Below are 21,279 nucleotides of genomic sequence, written 5' to 3'. Positions count from 1 at the left end.
TCTAGGACGATAACTATTTTCTGTGAAAAAAGGCGAAATCGGTTAAAGCCACGCCCAGTTTTTATACAGAGTTTGTCGTCTGTCCTTCCGCTCGGCCGTTAACACGATAAATAGAGCAAAAAATGATATATCCTTACTAAACTCAGTTCACGTACTTATCTGAACCCACTATGTATTGGTATAAAAAATAACCGAAATCCGACTATGACCACGCCCACTTTTTCGATATCGAAAATTACGAAAAATGAAAAAAATGCCATAATTCTATACCAAATACGAAAAAAGGGATGAAACGTGGTAATTGTATTGGTCTATTGACGCAAAATATAACTTTAGAAAAAAACTTTGTAAAATGGGTGTGACACCTACCATATTAGGTAGAAGAAAATGAAAAACTTGTGCAGGGCGAAATCAAAAGCCTTTGGAATCTTGGAAGGATAACTGTCCGTGGTATTACATATATAAATAAATTAGCGGTACGCGACAGATGATGTTCTGGGTCACCCTGGTCCACATTTTGGTCGATATCTCGAAAACGCATTTACATATACAACTCATTAACACCATTCATTTCATACCCATATCGCACAAACACATTATAGAGTCAACCCTGGTCTACCATTATAACGATATCTCGAAAAGGCGTCCACCTATAGAATTAAGGCCCACTCCCTTTTAAAATACTCATTAACACCTTTCGTTTGATGCCCATATTGTACAAACGCATTCTTGAGTCAGCCCTGGTCCACCTTTATGGCGATATCCTTAAATGGCGTCCACTTATAGAACTATGGCCCACTCCCTCTTAAAATACTCTTTAATACCTTCCATTTGATACACATGCCATACAAACACATTCCAGGGTTACCGTGGCGGGTGGGCCGTGTGTAGAAGTCCACGAAAGTGGGAAAGCTTCTGACCGCCATTCACCTGGGAATGGCCAGAGCGATTCTTTTGCATGCGGTTCAAGCAGCTCACTACTGCCGGTCGCTTGCGGCCAAGTATCCTCTGGGTAGCCGCTAAACAAACGGGTGTTTAGCGGTGAGCTAATGTGAGAAGGCGACAATCTGGCTAGGCCACTCTGACATAATCGGTTTAAGGGCTAGCCGGGGGGGAGATTTCATCGGCAGCGTCTGTACACCTCTAGGTGCGGCTGCAAGCGGGCGTCTGTCTTGGAGCAAGCGGCTCGCTATATAAACGTGCCAAGTAATATTTTCACCCCCGCTGAGCGGGTTGTGCGCTGGGCTTGGGACCCGCCACGTAAAACCATACTCCAATGAAATATAACAACAAGCCTCGGATAAATACACTCTCTATTGATGACGACCATGGCAAACGTTTGAAGGACAATGAATTGAGGGCATGCACCTGGAACGTCCGCTCCCTGAATGGGATTGGTGCAGATGCCCGGCTGGTTGATGTCCTCGTCAAAGCAAAATCTGACATCACCGCCATCCAAGAAATGCGTTGGACGAAGCAAGGAAGAAAGAAGATCAAAAATTGTGACATATATTGGAGTGGCCATGCGAATAAGCGCAGTTTCGGCGTCGGATTCGTGGTGGGAGAGAGACTTTGTCGCCAAGTGCTGGCGTTCACGCCTGTGGACGAGCGTCTCGCCGCTATTCGAATAAAAGCAAAATTTTTTAATATATCATTCATCTGCGCCCATGCGCCGACAGAGGAGAAAGACGATGAGGTGAAAGACACTTTTTATGAACAATTAGAACGCACATACGAGCGCTGCCCCCGTCATGATATAAAAGTCGTGCTTGGCGACTTTAACGCCAGGGTGGGCAAAGAAGGTGTTTTTGGCCCTACAATCGGAAAGTTCAGCCTACACAATGAAACTTCTCCTAACGGACTGAGGCTGATTGACTTTGCCGGTGCTCGAAACATAGTCATATCAAGCACGAGGTTCATGCATAAAAAGATACATCAAGCTACATGGCTGTCTCCTGATCGAAATACTCGCAATCAGATCGATCACGTTGTGATAGATGGACGGCATGCCTCCAGTGTTTTAGATGTGCGAACGATCCGAGGACCTAACATCGATTCGGACCATTATCTCGTTGCAGCCAAAATACGCACCCGCCTCAACGCGGCTAAAAACAAGGAACAAAAAACACAGGGAGAGCTAGACGTCGAAAAGCTTCAATCACAACAGACTGCCAATGATTTCGCAACTCGACTCTCACACCTGCTCTCTGAGGGCACAACTCATCCTGAAGGAATACAGGAGCAGTGGGAGCGTATCTCCAAAGCACTTCATACTGCCGCCGAGGAAAAAATTGGTTACCGGCGGCCACGAAAAAACAACTGGTATGATGAAGAGTGCCGCGTTGCAACCGAAAGAAAAGACGCTGCCTACAGGTCTACGTTAAAAGCGAGCGCGATAAGAGGAGTGTGTGAACGCTACCGTGAGTTGAAAAGGGAAGCGAGACGCCTTTTCAGGAAGAAAAAAGCAGAAGCAGAAAGGCGTGAGTGCGAGGAGCTTGAGCTGCTAGCCACCAGGAATAACGCCCGAAAATTCTACCAAAAAATACGGCGACAGACGGAAGGTTTTAAGACCGGGGCAAACTACTGTAGGAATGAAAACGGCGACCTTGTAACTGATGTCCAGAGAGTGCTTAGATTATGGAGGGAACACTTCTCTGCTCTCCTAAATGGAGGCAGCAATTCACCGCGCAGAGATGAAGAACCCGATCCCGCAATCGATGATGATGGAATATATGTCCCCCCGCCCGATTATAACGAAGTTAGAATAGCAATAACCAGATTGAAAAACAACAAGGCCGTGGGCGCTGATGGATTGCCTGCGGATCTATTCAAGTTCGGCGGCGAGGAGTTGGTAAGGCGCATGCAGCAGCTTCTTAGCAAAATATGGGCGGACGAAAGCATGCCCGACGGTTGGAATCTAAGTGTTCTTTGCCCAGTCCACAAGAAGGGGGATACTGCAAAATGCACCAACTATCGTGGAATCAGCCTTCTTAATATCGCATATAAGGTCCTTTCAAGTGTGTTGTGCGAAAGATTGAAGCCCACCGTGAACCGGCTGATTGGACCTTATCAGTGCGGCTTCAGACCTGGTAAATCTACCATCGACCAAATTTTCACAATGCGCCAAATCTTGGAAAAAACCCGTGAAAAGAGAATCGACACACATCACCTCTTCGTCGACTTTAAAGCCGCCTTCGACAGCACGAAAAGGAGCTGCCTATATGCCGCTATGTCTGAATTTGGTTTCCCCGCAAAACTTATACGGCTGTGCAAAATGACGTTAAGCAACACCATCAGCTCAGTCAGAATTGGGAAGGACCTCTCCGAGCCGTTCGAAACTAAACGAGGTTTCAGACAGGGTGACCCCCTATCGTGCGATTTCTTTAATTTGATGCTGGAGAAAATTATACTAGCTGCAGAACTTAACCGCACTAGAACAATATACTATAAAAGCGTTCAATTACTGGCATATGCTGATGACATTGATATCATCGGCCTAAACACCCGCGCTGTTAGTTCTGCTTACTCCAAGCTGGAAAAAGAAGCGGTAAAGATGGGTTTGATGGTGAATGAGGACAAAACGAAGTACCTGCTGTCATCGAGCAAAGATTCAGCGCATATGCGCCTTGGCAACCACGCTACTGTTGGCAGCCATAATTTCGAAATAGTAAAAGACTTAGTTTATTTGGGAACCAGCATCAACATTAGCAACAACATCAGCACTGAAATCCAGCCAATAAATGCTACTTTGGACTAGGTAGGCAATTGAAAAGTAAAGTCCTCTCTCGGCGAACGAAAATCATACTCTACAAGTCACTTATCGTACCCGTCCTGCTATATGGGGCAGAAGCATGGACCATGACAACAGCAGATGAAGCGGCTTTGGGAGTGTTCGAGAGAAAAGTTCTTCGAAAGATTTATGGACCTCTATGCGTTGGCGATGGCGAGTACCGAAGAAGATTTAATGATGAGCTGTACGAGCTATACGCAGACATCAACATAGTCCAGCGGATTAAAACGCAGCGGCTGCGCTGGCTAGGCCATGTTATGCGAATGAAAGATGATGCTCCGGCCAAGAAAGTGTTTCTATCGGAACCCGCCTATGGAAGCAGAGGTAGAGGGCGGCCCCCACTCCGTTGGAAGGACCAGGTGGAAAACGATTTAAACTCCCTTGGTGTGACCAATTGGCGCCGGTTGGCGGAGCGAAGGAGCGACTGGCGCGCCTTGTTGGACGGCCATAACCGTTTAGACGGTTAAGCGCCAATTAAGTAAATAAGTAAGTAAGCTCTCAACTGAGTATGTAATGTTCGGTTACACCCGAACTTAGCCTTCCTTACTTGTTTTTTTTTTTTTGCTTTTGATTCAGTTTCAGTTTCGATTTCGATTTCGGCGCGCTTCACGCGGTTGTAGGTATCGATGTGAGGGCATGCTGAAACATTGATGATTAAAAAAAGTGTTGATTGAATAGGTGCTTAAATGAATCAAAAATGCATATGGGCGAGTAGGTTGAACAGGTTGAACAGGTGAAACCAAGTTTACTTTCTTTTGTGGGTCGCACCAAGAAGTTGGTTGCTTTTGATTACAAAGATTGGAAGCTTTTGTTTTTGAACTGCGCCAAATGAAAGACTGGGTGAGGTTGAGAGCTGGTGTATATTAGCGGTAAAGTGAAATAGTGTCAATGGAATTAAAGCCAAATTGACATTGTTTCTCTTGTGTAAAAAGGAGGCGTATTTTTGACATTAATTCGCTTTTGTTAAAAGAATTAATGTCATTGATGTTAATTTCAAAATTACTCTGACATTGGTTCTCTTCCGGCTTTTTGTTCCACATCACATAGGGATTAAGAGTCCCACCACCAGGATGGGATAGTATCTGCCTAGCCAGAGCGACGCATTCGCAGAGAATGTGAACCGGCGTTTCATCATCCAGCTCACAGAAACGACAAATTTGCGTATCGGATAGATTTAACTTACTTAGGTGATATCGTAGACCGCAGTGTCACGCATAGTTTGCAGTGCGAGTTCTTAGGTCCTCCGTGCTTAGATTAATGAGTTTAGCTGTTACTTTCGTTACCGGAAGTATAAACAGTTTGGCCTGTCTTTGCCCTTGGCAGTCAATCCAGTGACGTCTGAATTGTTTAGTTTCCCAGTTACTTATAGCTTCCTTGGTATGTGCTTTTGTAAGTCAACAAAAGGGCTCTGGGCCATAGAATGCTGCTATAGCACCCTGCTTTACTCATTACCTTCATGTCCCTGATATCCGGGAATCCATCCTAACAAAAACCTCGTTTTTGGTTCCCCGCTCATTAAGGACTTCAGTAAAATCATCCACTGGCTTAGATGTAACTGTGTGGGATTGCGAGGCACGCAGGGCCGCCTGGCTGTCGGACATAATGTAGATGCTCTTCGATGTTGAGCCTCTCCGCAGAAATTCTCTACCGCAAACTTCTATTGCATGGATTTCTGCCTGAAATGTGGTGGGGTAGCATCCCATTGCATATCGATTTCTTGAAATACGGCTCATAGATGCCAGCTCTCGTTCTTCCGTCATCAAATTTCGATAAATCCGTGAACCGGATCTCTGAGTCAGGGTCATTATAAGGATTCCCTGTTTCCCAGTGGGTTCTGCCCACCATGGATGCTTCAAAGTGAGTTTCTGAACTTAGGGGCATTACGGCACGCAGTTGTAATGTGGGATTTTCTATGAATTTTCTTATTACCTTCATATGTCCTATCATATTTCCTTGCTTCAACTCACAAATATTTGGAAGCCTTAGTGCGCCTAGTGTTGCCTTTTTCTATATCAGAATAGGAAAGGGAGGTATTCACACTAAAGCACTGAGTGCATCAGCAGGGGCCGCTCTCATCGTACCCGTTATGCCAGTGCAAACTACTTGATGAAGTTTGACATTATTACTCGTTTAAAAGAGAAGCAATTGACGTCGATTCCGTTGACACTATGGCTCGTTACCGTATAAGCAGTTTCTGTAAAACATCAGGAGATCTATGAATAGCCGTACTAGATAATCTAGTTTTTTTTTGTTGTTGCAGCGATCAAGACCCTCACCTTTCCTTTGCTTGATCCTTTGACAAATATAGATACCGTAACAAGCGCCCGTAAGTTGTAAGCCCGAACTTTTCGTGAACGATTTAATATGACCACATGAAACCTTCTAGGCCATCCGTTCCCACCCCTAGTTCCATGAAGAACTTGAGGTCACCAGAGTCTCGGCTGCTAAAGGTACAGGATTTGCAACGTGTATGTGAGTTTGAAAATGGGTTGAAGAATCTATAAATTGGCTGCCATCGCCTTGAATGTGTTCCGCTAAACAACCCCTTGAATTATTTAGGAATTTTAGTCTCCTCTTACTACAAGCATACCTGCCGCGGGTATGTTCTTAACCCCCTAGTCTAGTTTTTCAGAATGACGGTAATGCGTGATTTCAGCACCCAATCAGACTCGTTTCAATTCTACCAGGCACCTGGTTGATCTGCAAATTCGTATTGGGACAAGTTATTTAATTTTTTTAGGCCTATTTCAGGTCTGTTTCATTGTGTGAGTAGCGCTCTTTCTCCAAGAAAGGTTAAATATCTTAGAATTATACTGGCTAGAAAGCTGTAAACAAAAACTTGATGATATTCGGTTACCTCACATTGCTACGGGGACGGGTGCGTAAAGGAAGTAGGCCATCGGTACTCTTAATCTACGCCACTTAGCAACTCGCCATGTGTAGTAGATTGGCTTAACGATATGGTAGTCAAGCCGATACTCGAGTGCAGGGTCCGTTGGAGAACACTAGACAAAATGAACCTAACACATGGGGATTCTAGAGTTGTCTAACGTAACCTTTTTGAGGCAAGCGTAAACTTAAGCTTCACAAACCCTCTTTTCAATGTCCACTACCCATGGCAAATCCTGTTCATTTAACATAAAAGCCTTTGGTGATCCCCAGCTCTGCACGGAAGGAGAGGGGATGACCTAAAAGGTTCAATGGAGTCATATAAAATTGTTCCCAAAATGGTGGGGCGATTACCTCAGTGGTGCTTTTTACCGCCACATCCCGGACCAATATCCCACAAAGGAGCATTAACATCCATAGAACCCACCAAAACTTTGGAGAGTGTCCTTACCGCTGCATGGAGAAGAAAAAGTATAACCCAAATGTTGGCGTTCTTACTGGGGGCATGCCAGCATTTTTGCCCCTGGACGACTCAACATTTTCATTCGCTCATGAGACGAAGGCCACTGCCTTTGTTGACTGCCTCCTCCCAAATCAACCAGAACAGTGACCTCGTAAGCTGGTAAAAGGATGGGTCGAGGCTCTAACGAATGCCAGATGAAGAGGTTTTCTGTCAGGGGCTTGCTGTCGACAACTTGTTCAGGCTGTCCCATCATTAATCGCCTTTCAAAAGATGTGATGAGTATGAATGAGTAAAATCGAGTCGAAGTTGGCAGGTAGAGGATATTTCAGTATTAGTCACATATAGTCTGCTTATGCGTAGATGGGCCTCCTGTCAGTTTAGCAAATGTTGGGCAGACACTTCCTCTGGTAGGATAAGGGTCTTTCTCGACAGAAATGAAAGGCAGGCAATTTGCCAGAATCATCGAGTATATTTTGGTTTATTTAAAGATGTTGAAATTGACTTTAACGAGTCACTGTCAAATAGAAGTCAATGTGATACATCTTAGTATACTGAAGAACATACATCTTAGTATACTTGGACCTCTTGGGGGGTATATCCAATTCCGATGTCAATCAACGTTGACTAGCCTACACAAGAGACGTGAGTTAATCAAGCAATATTACAATTTTCTCCAGCTGACAAACTTAGAGTAAAATTTCTGCACCATAACTCGGATAAATGCAAGAAACATTGGAGGTAGGCTCTAATTGATGAGCGCGATTGTGCAAGTAGCGCTGACACAACTATGTAGCGCGCTTCCTTACACTCTTAACCGATTCATACCATATTGACTTTACGCGGCTTGACAGTTTTATAGAAGTTGTATATGCGATAACTTAGGATATTTACCTACGGTTGCGAGATATCCTGCTCATCCTAACTTCTTTTGCATCTCTTCCACTGAGCCTCTTTCATTACGTAGTCTAACCTTCGCCATTTAGTTCAGTAACAACCTTTGAAAGCCCTTGGCAGAAGCAGCCGTCCATGGCTTTTCGGCAGTTATGCCAACCTTTGATGTCATGAGGTCATTACCCGTCGAGCTGCGGCTCTCTTTTTATTTATAAATGGCCTACACATTCCAAGTTCATGCCTTAACTCATAAACGGTGAAAGATTTCCAATGGACGTTTGCCAACTGGCCACCAGTATATACGTATGTATGAAGGCATATTTTCCGATATTTCACCTTTGTATGCACACACCAGCAGCCAGCAGTTTTAGCTTCTCTCCTAATTGTATGCTACCAACTTTAATTCGCATGCGGTTCGCTATCACAGCCAATCCACAAGTCAAACGGAAGAAGGAACTGATTTTATGTTGAAAAATATCGTTACGCCTAAAGGTATACAAGCAAGCTTGAATCTAAAACTTCCAATCAGTGTTAATAAAATAAAATGTGTACCAAATTGATCAAAGCACAAGGTGTTTTCGGTACACATTAAAATATTTTCATTTATAGGCGTCAATTGTGTTTGTACATGTGTTTGCAAAAGAAGGCGTGAGTATCAAGTGCTTGTTAAGTTCGTAAACGTATTGAAAACTAATGTTTTTAAACTAACCAAAGTTCACCCAGGAGTTTAGTTAAACAATAACAGAGGTAACTTTAACAGAAACAAATAGTTTCGGGCTATTTAAGGGAGTTTCGTCGGCTTCTCATCGGTAACAGCCGCCACAGACAAGTTATTGTTTTATTATACGATTATTACTGAAAGCGAAATTATCTGCTGTTGTTATTGTCGTAGCGACAAGGACACACCCCGAAGGCCTTGGGGAGTGTTATCGATGTTGATGGTCCTTCACCGGATGCAGATCCGGTACGTTCCGGTACCAAGCCCGACCATCTCAGGAACGATTTTTTATGACCACATGCGCCCTCCTAGTTCGGGGTCACCAGAGCCTCGGCTGTTAATGAAACATTGGTTTGGAGAAGCTATATATTGCGCTGGCAACCCCTTGAATATATTTGGTATTTTAGTCGCCTCTTACGACAGGCATACTTACCGCGGGTATATTCTAACCCCCTAACTTGCTGGGGGTAGCAAAATTATCTCAGAGTTACTAGTTTGTTAGCGGCTTGTAATCGCCGGCTTCCTACTGTTTTCATATCGCCTTGTTATTGGTGGGATTTGTCGCTTTGTTGTATTGAAATTTTATGGGCATGTGCATCATAACAAACCGACGAGTCGTCGACAACAAATCGATAAGACGGAGTTTAAAAATTGGGAACAATCCAATATGAAATCGCTAATTTTTCGATAATAAATCGATATATCTAAAAAATATACTGATTTTGAGAACTTATCGATGGAACTTGACAACTTTTCGGTAATAAATCGATAACTCTTAGACAACAAATCGAAAACTTTTCAAAAACAAGTAAGGAAGGCTAAGTTCGGGTGTAACCGAACATAACATACTCAGCTGAGAGCTATAGAGACAAAATAAGGGAAAATCACCATGTAGGAAAATGAGCCTAGGGTAACCCTGGAATGTGTTTGTATGACATGTGTATCAAATGGAACGTATTAAACGGTATTTTAAGAGGGCATAGGACATAGTTCTATGGGTGGATGCCATTTAGGGATATCGCCATAAAGGTGGACCCGGTGTGACTCTAGAATTTTTTTGTACGATATGGGTATCAAGTGAAAGGTGTTAATGAGTATTTTAAAAGGGAGTGGTGGTAGTTGTATATGTGAAGGAGTTTTCGAGATATTGACCAAATATGGACCAGGGTCACCCAGAACATCATCTCTCTGGTACCGATAATTTATTTATATATATGTTATACTACGAACAGAATTCCTGCCAAGATTCCAAGGGCTTTTGATTTCGCCCTGCAAACCTTTTTCATTTTCTTCTATTTAATATGGTAGGTGTCACACCCATTTTGCAAAGTTTTTTCCTAAAGTTATATTTTGCGTCAACAAACCAATCTAGTTACCATGTTTCATGCCTTTTTTCGTATTTGGTATAGAATTATGGCATTTTTTTTTTATTTTTCGTAACTTTCGATATCGAAAAAGTTGTCGTGGTCATAGTCGGATTTCGGCCATTTTTTACACCAATACAAAGTGAGTTTAGATAAGTATGTGAACTGAGTTTAGTAAAGATATATCGATTTTTGCTCAAGTTTTCGTGTTAACGGCCGAACGGAAGGACAGACGGTCGACTGTGTATAAAAACTGGGCGTGGCTTCGACCGATTTTTTCCAATTTTCACAGAAAACAGTTATCGTCATAGAATCTAGATATTAAATTTTTTGTTAAAATTTGACTTTAAAAAAATTTTTTTTAAAAGTGGGCGTGTTCGTCATCCGATTTCGCAAATTTTTATTTAGCACATATATATAAAAATAGGAGTAACGTGGCTACCAAATTTCATCATGATATCTTCAACGACTGCCAAATTACAGCTGCTAAACTTTTAAATTACCTTCTTTTAAAAGTGGGCGGTGCCACGCCCATTGTCCAAAATTTTTCTAATTTTCCATTTCGCTTATAAGGTTAACGCACCTACCAAGTTTCATCGCTTTATCCGTCTTTGTTAATGGATTATCGCACTTTTTCGGGTTTTCGAAATTTTCGATATCGAAAAAGTGGGCGTGGTTGTAGTCCGATTTCGTTCGCTTTAAATAGCGAAATGAGATGAGCGCCCAGGAACCTACGTACCAAATTTGATCAAGATACCTCAAAATTTACTCGAGTTATCGTGTTTAAAGACGGACGGACAGACGGACAGACGGACGGACGGACGGGCATGTCTAAATGAATTTCTTTTTTCACCCAGATCACTTTGATATATAGAAGTATATATCTATCTCGATTAGTTTATGCCGTTACGGATTACCGTTATGCGAACAAAGTTAATATACTCTGTGAGCTCTGCTCAGCTGAGTATAAAAAAAAAAAGAATTTATAACTCGTCTATACCTCTACGATACCAAACCGACTACCTTTACCACATATTTGACTTCCCCTACGCACTTAAAGCCTTTTTTCCTAATTATTCAATTGTGTTGTTCTGAACTGTTTTATGTCAACTGCTTGATCCAGATGTATATTGGCACTATTTTCCGTCATTCCTGCTCAAGTTTTTTTGAACACAAACAGGTTTATCAGTATCATTTTTCGTTTTAGATTTACCGTCTAGATGGTTTCTCCGGTTGCGAAGAAATTAAGCCAGTTGCCAGATGCCTCTCTAGAGAAAAGAAACCTTACGCCGAACGGCTTGAGTGAAAGGAGTTTCAGACGTTGGCTGATACAAATAATGCCCCAAAATTCTACCAGAAAATCCAGCTGGCGGAAGGTTTAACGTACAGGCAAAGTTCCTGCGGAAATGGCAATTATAACTTCATAACTGACTCATATGAGTGCCCTCCATAAATAACGATGGAGATAATGGGTCTGATACCTATCATCCAAACTCTCATCATTGCTAATATGAATCTTAAGGACCAAAAAGTGAAATAATGGGATTAGACCAGATAGCACGCTCACCTCTTCAGAACAATATTTAAGGGCTTGGGAAAAGACTGCGCACACGAGGTGATACAGAAATTTAGGCGGATGCAATAAAATCTGAAAATACCGAGCAGTTATCATTACGGTCCATGACAGAGGCCGAACTTATCTCTGAGCTGAAGCTATGTTCGAAGCGGCTAGATGTAAGGTCGACTTCTAGTTCACACAATTTTTAATTGGACACCACATATTTGCTTCTAATGCATTTAGTTTGTATAACAAAAGAGAAGAATCGAAGAGCCACTTGTAGATCTATCGCTAGAAAGTGTCATTCATAAAATGAACCTTAAACTTAAAAATGACTTACGGAATATGTTTAGCAGCTTCTTTAGGAATATACTCCTATCGAAGCGAAACAGGGCTCAGTAACATGAGAGGACTTACAGAGCTCACATAACGTCAAATGTGGTTCCAGGTGCGGAAAAATGAGCGCCCTGTCGGAAGTTCAATGTTAGTGTGGAGCTCGTCATGATAAGAAGGCAGTCTCACACTCGGTAAAGCCTGCCTGCATTAGAGATAAGTACCAGGCTAGCCGGTTATTAAGTAACGCAATTCTTACATAATATTCTTTTGCATTCCCTTGAAAGGCAAACCAATTTTGATTCTTGGAAACAAATCTTAATTGCTGCAGAAAAATAAACAAAATACTCTGACTACCAAATCTTAATAGCGTTACATTCATATTCCCTTCATAAACAAAAAAGTACCCACCTACGGACAAAATAAACATACATACGCACGTTCATAAGCCATATGGCATAGTGCCAATAAAAATCATTTGCGCTTTTGCTGCTAACGCTGATCAATGGGCGATCAGGGCGATCAATGAACAATCGATCTGATTCAAATCAGTTGTGCGGCAGCTTTGTAGGCGTACGCGTCGTTTATATTAAAATAAATAAACAAAGAATTTGAATCAAAAGTTGTATTGTCTGAAATCTCGTGTGTTATGGCGCCGATAAGATATGATTTGACGAATTAAGTTGGCATTTGAAGTTCAATGAAGCATTCCAATCTTGATGAAAAGAATGCAAACGAACAAGGCGAATGTGTTATGCACAAAATGCGCTAATATTGTTATGGCCATCGAAAATAAGGAGTTGCTTCATACTCAAGACAATGTTACTATGGTAGCAGCTAAACCATTGTTGTTGCCAAATGGGACAGCGCCGATTGCAAAAATTTTCATTGATGATTTAACGGAACGAAAACGTTTGTGGCGCATATCTTGGTTCATTATTATAATGTCTGGCATTCAGGTGAAATAAGATTTTACTGCTTAAAATGTACTGGGGAGCAGGGATGGGCATTATCAGAAAATTTACTAAGTCAGCTCGTAATCATTGGTGACCACATATGTAAATTTTATCCTGGGACTTTTTTGGAGTTCTTTGCGACAACCGAAGATTTTATTTCAGATTTTGAACGTTTACTGTTAAGGCCATCTGGGGTAATTTTTCGGAACATAAATCATGCCGGTATAAGTTTTCGATATAACTACGGGAACAGAACATTACATGATTGTTTTAGTATCTCGTGCTTTACCAGTTCGGGATAATTTCGCGATAGCGTTCGAGACTATTTCGGAGTTAATTTAGGACAAGAAGGGAATTTTTTCAGTACCGGTACAATAAAGTTGGCTGATTTCGCAAACGTGTTAGTTTGAGAAAAAGTCACTGTCTCAAAAAGTCACTGACTTGAAAGAATGGCATGCTGACCCCAGCGGGTTGGGGGGTCAGAATATACCCGCGGTAGGTATGCCTGTCGTAAGAGGCGACTAAAATACCAGATTCAAGGGGCTGTGTAGCGCAACCCTTCAGGTTGCCAGCGCAATATATAGCTTCTCCAAACCCAATTGTCAACCTCACTTATCCACGGCGAATCCTGTTTCACTAACAGACGAGGCTCTGGCGACCCAAAGCTCCTCATGGAATTTGGGAGTGGGGAGGGAGGGGATGGCCTGAAGGTTTAATGTGGCCACATAAATCGTTCCCGAGATGGTCGGGCTAGCACCTTAATGGTGCTGAGGTACCGGAGCGTACCGGATCTGTATCCGGCAAAGGACCATCACATCGATAACACTCCCTAAAGCCTTCGGGGAGCAACGTTATCGGTACAACAACAACAATGTCATGCTTTTAAAAGTGTTTATAAAACGCGTGGATATTATGGGAAAATTGAATTTGTGATTTTTTTTTGTGAAAAGTGGTTTATTTGTCACTCGTGACTTTTTCTGGAACCAGTTCCATTTAGGCAAGCGATTTAAAAATTATCCCAAAAATTGTGTAAAAAAAATGCCGAGTTATGAACAGATATATTTTTTGGAATAAGCACTATTTATCAAGCCGTGATTTAAATTCGGCTTTAAGGTAAAGCTTACCGGAATCAATTATTTTCCAAAGCCATTCAAATACCTAAAGGCAGTTCCAAAATAATCTTGAATTGTCTTCAAGAAATCCCAAAATAAACATGAAAATCACTGGTCTGAAAAAAGTCCCCGGTTAAAGGAAAAGTCACATTTTCACAAAAAAAAAAAAAAAAAAATGTTTTCGAAAACGTTAGCTGTTACGCAAAAGGGAAATTTCAGTGACTTTTTAGAAAGAAGAATTAATTTTCCACTAGTGATTTTGTTAACAGTGTTTCGGTTCGGTGTTTTATTTCGAAACTGGTACGTTTTTCCGGAACTTATTACTTCCATCAACGCTGCCCAGATTATCCCAACAGGTATCGAAAAAATGGGAATATTATTCGAAAAAATCCCAAAAACAATCTAGAAATCAGTGATTCGAAAAAAAAATAATAATAATAGTATTAAAAGAAGTCACAATTTTAAAATAAGTACTTTCTTAACAGTTGGTTGTTTTGGAAAATAGGACGTCTAATGCATCGGGGACTTAAATAGAACAAGTGAATTTTTCTGTCATTCGTGAATTTTTTGTAAAGAGTGGCTTTGAATCAGCGAATTAATTACTTTTTCTGGAATGAGTTTCATCTTCCGAGGCAATTCGAAAATGATCCCAAAAATTTAAGAAAAAGTGATGCTATTTTCAATCGATGATTTTTTTGGAACGAATGACCCGTTTTTTTAATTCTCAACCCATTTCAAAAAGTACACTAAAAAGTACCGAAGTTGCTTCGAAATTGTTTCACAAATGTTTCCGCAAAAAATCCAGAAAACAACAACGAAATCACCAGTTCAAAAGTCATTCGTTTCAAAAGAAGTCATATGTTCAAAAAAAAAATTTTCTAATTACGTAGCTATTTGAAACAAACTTTCAAAATTATCCCAACACAATATAAAGAAAAGAAGAAGTGCCTTTTTGCTAGAGCATTAACTTCTGGTTTGGAGTGAAGTTTGAAGGAACAAATTATTTTCCAAATCAACTAAGTCCCGAAAAATTTTAGAAAAAACCAAGAAAAGAGCAGCAAAATCACCGGTTAAAAAAATATTGTTCGTTTCCCAACTGACCACATTTTCAGTTAATATTTTTCTGAACAAGTGACATTTCAAGCACAAGTAATTTTTTCAAAAGCAGTTACTGTTTTGGAGCAATTATTTCCGGAAGTGATATGTTTTTAAAAAGTCAATCCCGAAAATAATTTTACAAAAGTTTAAAAAAAAATCGGTTTTATAGGTTCTAAAAAGTTATTGTATTCGAAAAAAGATAAATTTTTATACAAGTCACTGGTCAATTTTTTCTCAAAATTTGCTTTTTAGCGTTATTTATATTGTAAAAAGTAATTTTTTTATAAACCGGTGACTTTGTGATCAGTCGTGACTTTACTAAACCGATTAGTTTTTCTCGTAATCGATTATAATTTACTGGAACGATTCAAATATATCACGAAAACTTAGAATTTTAGTACAAAAATCATGCCAGAAAAAAAAAAATCCGAAACGTTTCTCAAAAATCGCTATAAAAATACAAAATTACGAATTGCGGAAGTAACTCGTCCCTGGTTTCAAAGGAAATCACATTTTTAAAACAGTTTTGTCGCTGTACCGATGATTGAAAAAATTTACAATAATTAAAATTTTTACTAGTTCTTGCCTTTTGGAGCAAATTATTTTTGCCCCTCGAGACTTTTTTGTTACCTGTGACTTTGAAACGCTGACTTTTTCCAAACTATCACAGAAAGTATCTACTACTTTGAACCGAAATGCTCTCAGAAATGTTACGTGTTAATCCCGAAAATAATGCCGGTTTGATACCGAAGTTGTCCCTAAATGGCCCCATATGCAAACACACATGGAAAATTAATAAATTTTTTTTTTGATCTCGAGACTGGTCAATTGTATTTTTTTTTTAGCAAAATCACTAATTCACTCGAAAAGGTCACTGGGGCGTATGAGCAACAAATAACCGAATTAAGTGCGACATCCATTTGTGTGTTGTATGAGCGCACTTGAATGTGTTCACATTTGTATTTTGCAATTGAAATCGATTGTACAGAAAAAAGATGTTACACTTGTCATGTTTCACTTTTTGTTTTCCATTTAAGTCAAACGTACGTTTTAATATAAAACAGCAGCCAGTTAATTACAACAAAAAAATTTGTCAATTTGCTCGCATTAATAATGACACATTTAATCAAAAAAAAAAAAAAAAAAATTACAAAAAAATTAACTTTGGAAGTGGTGGCGCTGTTGTCTTTAATTGTAGCGAAACATCAGTGTAGTCTTTTGTATGAATGTGTGCAGAATTCACAAAATCACTTTAATGCACCATGTGATTTATTTCTGTCATATACATAGAGGAGTACCTAAGAAGTGCTCCACTTTGGGGTAGTAGTGTACCAAAATAATATCTATATCTACGCTAATCGCGGGTATTTAAGGGATCGTTAACTCTACTGAACTTTAGTAAAGTCAGTTGAATGTATTATTTTCTTTTCATTGAATCAACAATTTTCTATGTTTTGTTTAAGTTGCTTCAACTTTCGCAATACAAATGCCAAAGAAATTCCAAAATTGGCCTCAAGTGATATCAATCTCTTCCAAATGGACCGATATCGCTGTACATATTTATGTATGAATAAAATATGGAAAATGACGTATAAACTCTTATCCTTTGTTTGCATAAAACCCCTATACAGGGTATTCCTCATGTGCTACATATACACTAAGAATGTAATTTCTTTAAGAATAAGAGTACATATTCCGTAAAGCTGGAGTAAAAAGTTTTGTCCTTGGGCAGCGAATTGTATAAAATTGTGTAGTAGCGACTTATTGATCTTTATGGAGCACTCTTCACTAGCGAGGTCTAAGTACTCGAGTTTCTTGGAGGGAAATGTAATTTATATTAGATTGTGCGTATGTTTGTAGGTACCTACACAAATATCAATATATATATGCATATGACTTAATCGATGCTGTGATTATTTTGTGGTTTTCGTATTTCGTAACATAGTTTAACCAAATTGGGATTGAATGGAATTAAGTTGCAAAAATGTTGAAAGCAAAACATGAGAAAATTGCACTGTACTTTAGTTTGAGGTATATTTTAAGCAAGATAAATTTGGTTTGGTTCGAAGAGGGTATATATCGACGCTGGCAAAAAAGATCGTAAAAATTTGCATACATAATGATATTGCATCTTTTCCCTATTTCTTACTAGTTTTTTCTGTATTAATCTTCGCTTTCATATTCATCATTTTATCTTTTTATTATTGTAAAACAAAGCGTAAAAGCTATGTCAAACCATAAGCCGATTTAACATGATGTTTACATAACATAAAATGCAAACCATAACATAATATAACAAAACATAACACAACATAGCATAACATAACACAACATAATATAGCATAACATAACATAATATAGCATAACATAACATAACATAACATAAAATAAAATAACATAACATAAAATTAAATACGACATAAAATTTTGTTTTTCATATCGTTTGAGTTTTGTCGAAGAGGAAATATTTTATACAATGACCGAGATTTTTAATACTCACTGCGAGACTACCTTCTTACATGAACGGCTACCCACTAAAATCTAACCTCCCACAGCTCGTGCAATTCCCCGAACTTGGCACCGGATTTGGCAATACTTCGGGTACAGGTACGTGCCAGGCGAGCTCCATGGCTACTCTCGCACTAATGGGCTAAGCATTCATTTGATTATTTACTGAGAAATATATGCCTCACAAATGTGCTGACAGTATCCCATCTGTCGCTTCAGCAGGTAATATTATCGATAACATTGCCTGGAGGTAGGTAACCATTTATCACTTCTATCCTCCTTCGTTGTTCGGCGAAGTGCTCACATTCGAAGAAGGTGTAGTGTAAATCGTATAATTTTCCCCAGAACAGGTAATTTTGGCTTTCAACCTTACACATTCTGTGGAGATATTTGCAGAAGTAACCATGTCAGGTAAAAGTCAACTCTCCGTGTGGTTGGTTCAACCATGGGCTCAGTTCAGAAAATAGTTCACTGGTCCACTTTTCTACGGTTACTGTTGCTCCACTATTTTTGCCAGAATCAATTCGTATGACAGTCGTATATTGCTTTTCATTCCTCAGTGATAAGATATATTGGTATGATTTCCAGAACGACCATGACAGCTTCAGCCGATACCGTAAGGTAAGCTGAGCAGCGCCTTTCTGCGTATTACCGATGCGAGGGCGGTTAGGTTCTTCCGGTATTTGATTGCATACGCTCAGTTTCTGCACCGCTAAAGTGTATAGAATCAGAGGCTGATGCTATCTGTTCCCTTGTACATTATTTTGGACCACCTGTATTTGTCATTAATCAATTTTGTATGCACCACTTTCGCAGGCTCCACGGATGTGATCCGAGAAGGTGAGCTTACTGCCTGCCTGCATGCCCAGATATTTCCATGAAGTGAGTGTTTCTATTTGGCTGGTCCTCAACTGTATTATATCTGATAGTGGGGATGAGTCTCTTTGTGAGGATGACGATCTCCAAAAAACATACGTTGCTCTATCACCCTCTACATTTCACTAAATTTGGTTTGCCTACATTCAAAAAGTGAGCTGCACTTCTCCCTCTATACTGTTCGGCTACCTCGTCCTCAATTTTTTTTTCTCTCCCTCTCACTGCCACTCCCAAGCCCACGGAAACTCCGCTCCCACTAGCTTTAACGATTGCAGAAGTTTTAGATTTTCATAATTAAGTTAATAATCATTTCCCCTTTTGCGTTCTAAATCTACAGATCTCTCTCTATTTCATCGCCAATGATTGCATTTATCAACGTCTCATTTATATACCCGAGCATTCCTACGAGTATTGGCGCTACTTCTCTTACACGCTATTACATTCTGATCTCATACATTTGCTTTTGAATATTTTGCTACAAGTAAGTATGACCGGGCAGTTTTACCTAGCCTAACCTAAGTATGATCAGACATCATTAGTAGCAGGCTGAATTTAGCGCTCTTTTTAGGTTAATTTATTCCCTACACTTTCTTATTCTCTAACGTTTGAAACGTTTACAGTGCATTATCGGTTTTTGTCTGGAGAATGAGCAAGGTCATTGGCAAGTTGCTTTGATTTACATTGTTGGTGGGATTGTTGGCTCGTTGACTATCGCTTATTTGCAGCCTGGACTTTCACTGCTAGGCGCTTCGGCTTGTGTATATGCGCTTTTGACAAGCCATCTGCCACATATGTGGAAGGTAAGTTTTATGAGATGTTTAAAGCAATTTATTAGAAAATTTAAAATTTTTTTCCTTTAGAATTTTCCCCAATTATCTCATTGTTATTTGCGTACTCTGGCATTAGTGATTTTGTGCATCAGTGATATTGGCGTCACAGCTTTTCATTACTTCGTCAATGATAATCAAAATCCACGTATTTGTATAGAAGCGCACATTGCTGGCGGCTTAGTTGGACTGTGTTTGGGATTTTTACTCTATGGTGGAATCTAAATAAGGGGTTTCTAAAATCGGATGTCATGTATTGACAATTTGTGCATGTACTTATAGGCGCTTATGTCTTCACTATTATGGAGTCGTAGCGCTTTAATTACAAATACCTCCGAAAACACGTGTAAATATGCCATTAATTTCGTTTGTGCAATTTGCTTAAATGATAAACACGATTTTTAAAATTTAAAGTCTATTATTAGTATGATATTCAAATACAATTTTTTAATTATTCCCTAGCTATATACTTAGTTGGCTTCCCGAAATGGTGAAAGTATTAACTTATGAATGTTTGACTTTTGCTTTTTATATGGCGATTACCTCTTACGCATGGCTCCGTTCACATGAAGAGAAAGAGAACAAGTAAGGACAGAACTGTCTTCGGTTACGCTGAACAGACCTTATACTGTTCACCAATGGAGCTGAAAAAAAATCTTAATCTGAGTAATCGGCTGTGTTAGATATATTTTACATATTTGACCGATTTCGACAATTTTTCCAGGCAACAATATATGCCTTATGTATATGTAATCATCATGTGAAGTTTTAAGCTGCTTTTAAAATGAAGAAGAAATGGCGAAAATCCTCTTATCTGAAAAATCATTTGTATGGAAGATATATGCTATAGTGGTCCGATCGGTTTCGTTACGACAAATGATAAATCAGACACCACCCAAATACACCCAGACCCAAATATACATACAGATAGATAGAAGGACAGACCGGCGTGGCTAAATCTGATATAAGTTCGTCATCTTTATCATTTCAGTATATCGAGCCGAGTTGATTTAGCCATGTCCGTCTGTCTGTCTGCCCATCTGTCTGTCCGTTAGAACGCAAACTAATCCCTCAATTTTTGACATATCTTGTTGAAATTTGATAAGTTGGTATATTTGGATATCCGATTAATCATTTGTCGCAACCGACCGGATCGAACCATAGCATATATCCCCCATACACCGATTTTTAGAAAAAGAGTTTTCTTTGTCTTTTATTCCTCATTTTAACAATTAGAATATTGAAATTGCACAGGAGGATTACATTTAAGGCCTTCATTTTTGCCTGAAAACATTTTCAAGATCGGTTATATATTGTAACGAATTTTGGGAAATTTCTGATTATTTTGCTGCTGCTGTTAACATTCGAATCCTGAACTGTCGAATAAATAACTCAAATATTCAGTATAGCAATATTTTTTTTTAAGACTACTTTGGTGGTACAATTACAATACTCGCATACTGCGCTAAAGCATGTTAAAATCAAACCGCGCTGCTTTTATACTCTCACTTAGCCTCGTTCACTTATTTCTCCTAAGGTCTATACTTTTCACGAACATGCCAGCTGTAGCTCATACTTGGTTATTATGCTATATATTTGATTATCTGTAGTTTGTTTTTCTTCTAGCTATATGTATATTTATGTGTGAGTAAAATATGCTGCTCTTTCTTCTTCGCTCTTATCTGCTGACTACATATGTGTAGGTGAAGCAATATCTCTGTTTCAAGCTGCTGGTTATGTGTATGTGTGGCTACTTACTTTAATGTATACATGTACTTAAGTGTGTTAAGAAGTTAAGTGAACATCTACTTCATTTTAACATCTAGAAGCTTGCAAATTTCACAGGGTCTTTACATTTAAGGCATATATTGTTGTATGAAACGTCGGTAAGATCGG

At 39.6% G+C, this 21,279-nt stretch overlaps 1 protein-coding gene across 2 annotated transcripts; it reads left to right on the top strand.

Moving 5' to 3' along the window:
- The first annotated feature begins 12,571 nt into the window (after positions 1–12,571).
- rho-6 (rhomboid-6) lies at positions 12,572–20,415 on the top strand. 2 transcript variants are annotated; one of them, XM_067767508.1, is made up of 4 exons: positions 12,572–12,965; positions 18,894–19,037; positions 19,177–19,356; positions 19,417–20,415. In XM_067767508.1, the coding sequence occupies exons 1-4, from the start codon at positions 12,726–12,728 to the stop codon at positions 19,606–19,608; spliced, it is 756 nt and encodes a 251-aa protein (XP_067623609.1). In that variant the 5' UTR covers positions 12,572–12,725; the 3' UTR covers positions 19,609–20,415. The 2 variants fall into 2 exon arrangements, with proteins under 2 accessions (XP_067623609.1, XP_067623610.1); XM_067767509.1 differs by lacking the exon at positions 18,894–19,037.
- Positions 20,416–21,279: the final 864 nt, after the last annotated feature.

Source organism: Eurosta solidaginis, chromosome 2, assembly GCF_040869045.1.
Source record: "Eurosta solidaginis isolate ZX-2024a chromosome 2, ASM4086904v1, whole genome shotgun sequence".
NCBI classification, from domain to species: domain Eukaryota; kingdom Metazoa; phylum Arthropoda; class Insecta; order Diptera; family Tephritidae; genus Eurosta; species Eurosta solidaginis.
This window is presented reverse-complemented; position numbering and strand designations above follow the sequence as displayed.

Bases quoted from the DNA above. Each gene is read 5' to 3' on its own strand.
- rho-6 (XM_067767508.1), top strand. From the start codon at position 12,726: ATGAAAAGAATGCAAACGAACAAGGCGAATGTGTTATGCACAAAATGC. The intron at 19,038-19,176 runs GTAAGTATGACC...AAACGTTTACAG, and splicing joins TTTTGAATATTTTGCTACAA to TGCATTATCGGTTTTTGTCT. The intron at 19,357-19,416 runs GTAAGTTTTATG...TTTTTCCTTTAG, and splicing joins ATCTGCCACATATGTGGAAG to AATTTTCCCCAATTATCTCA.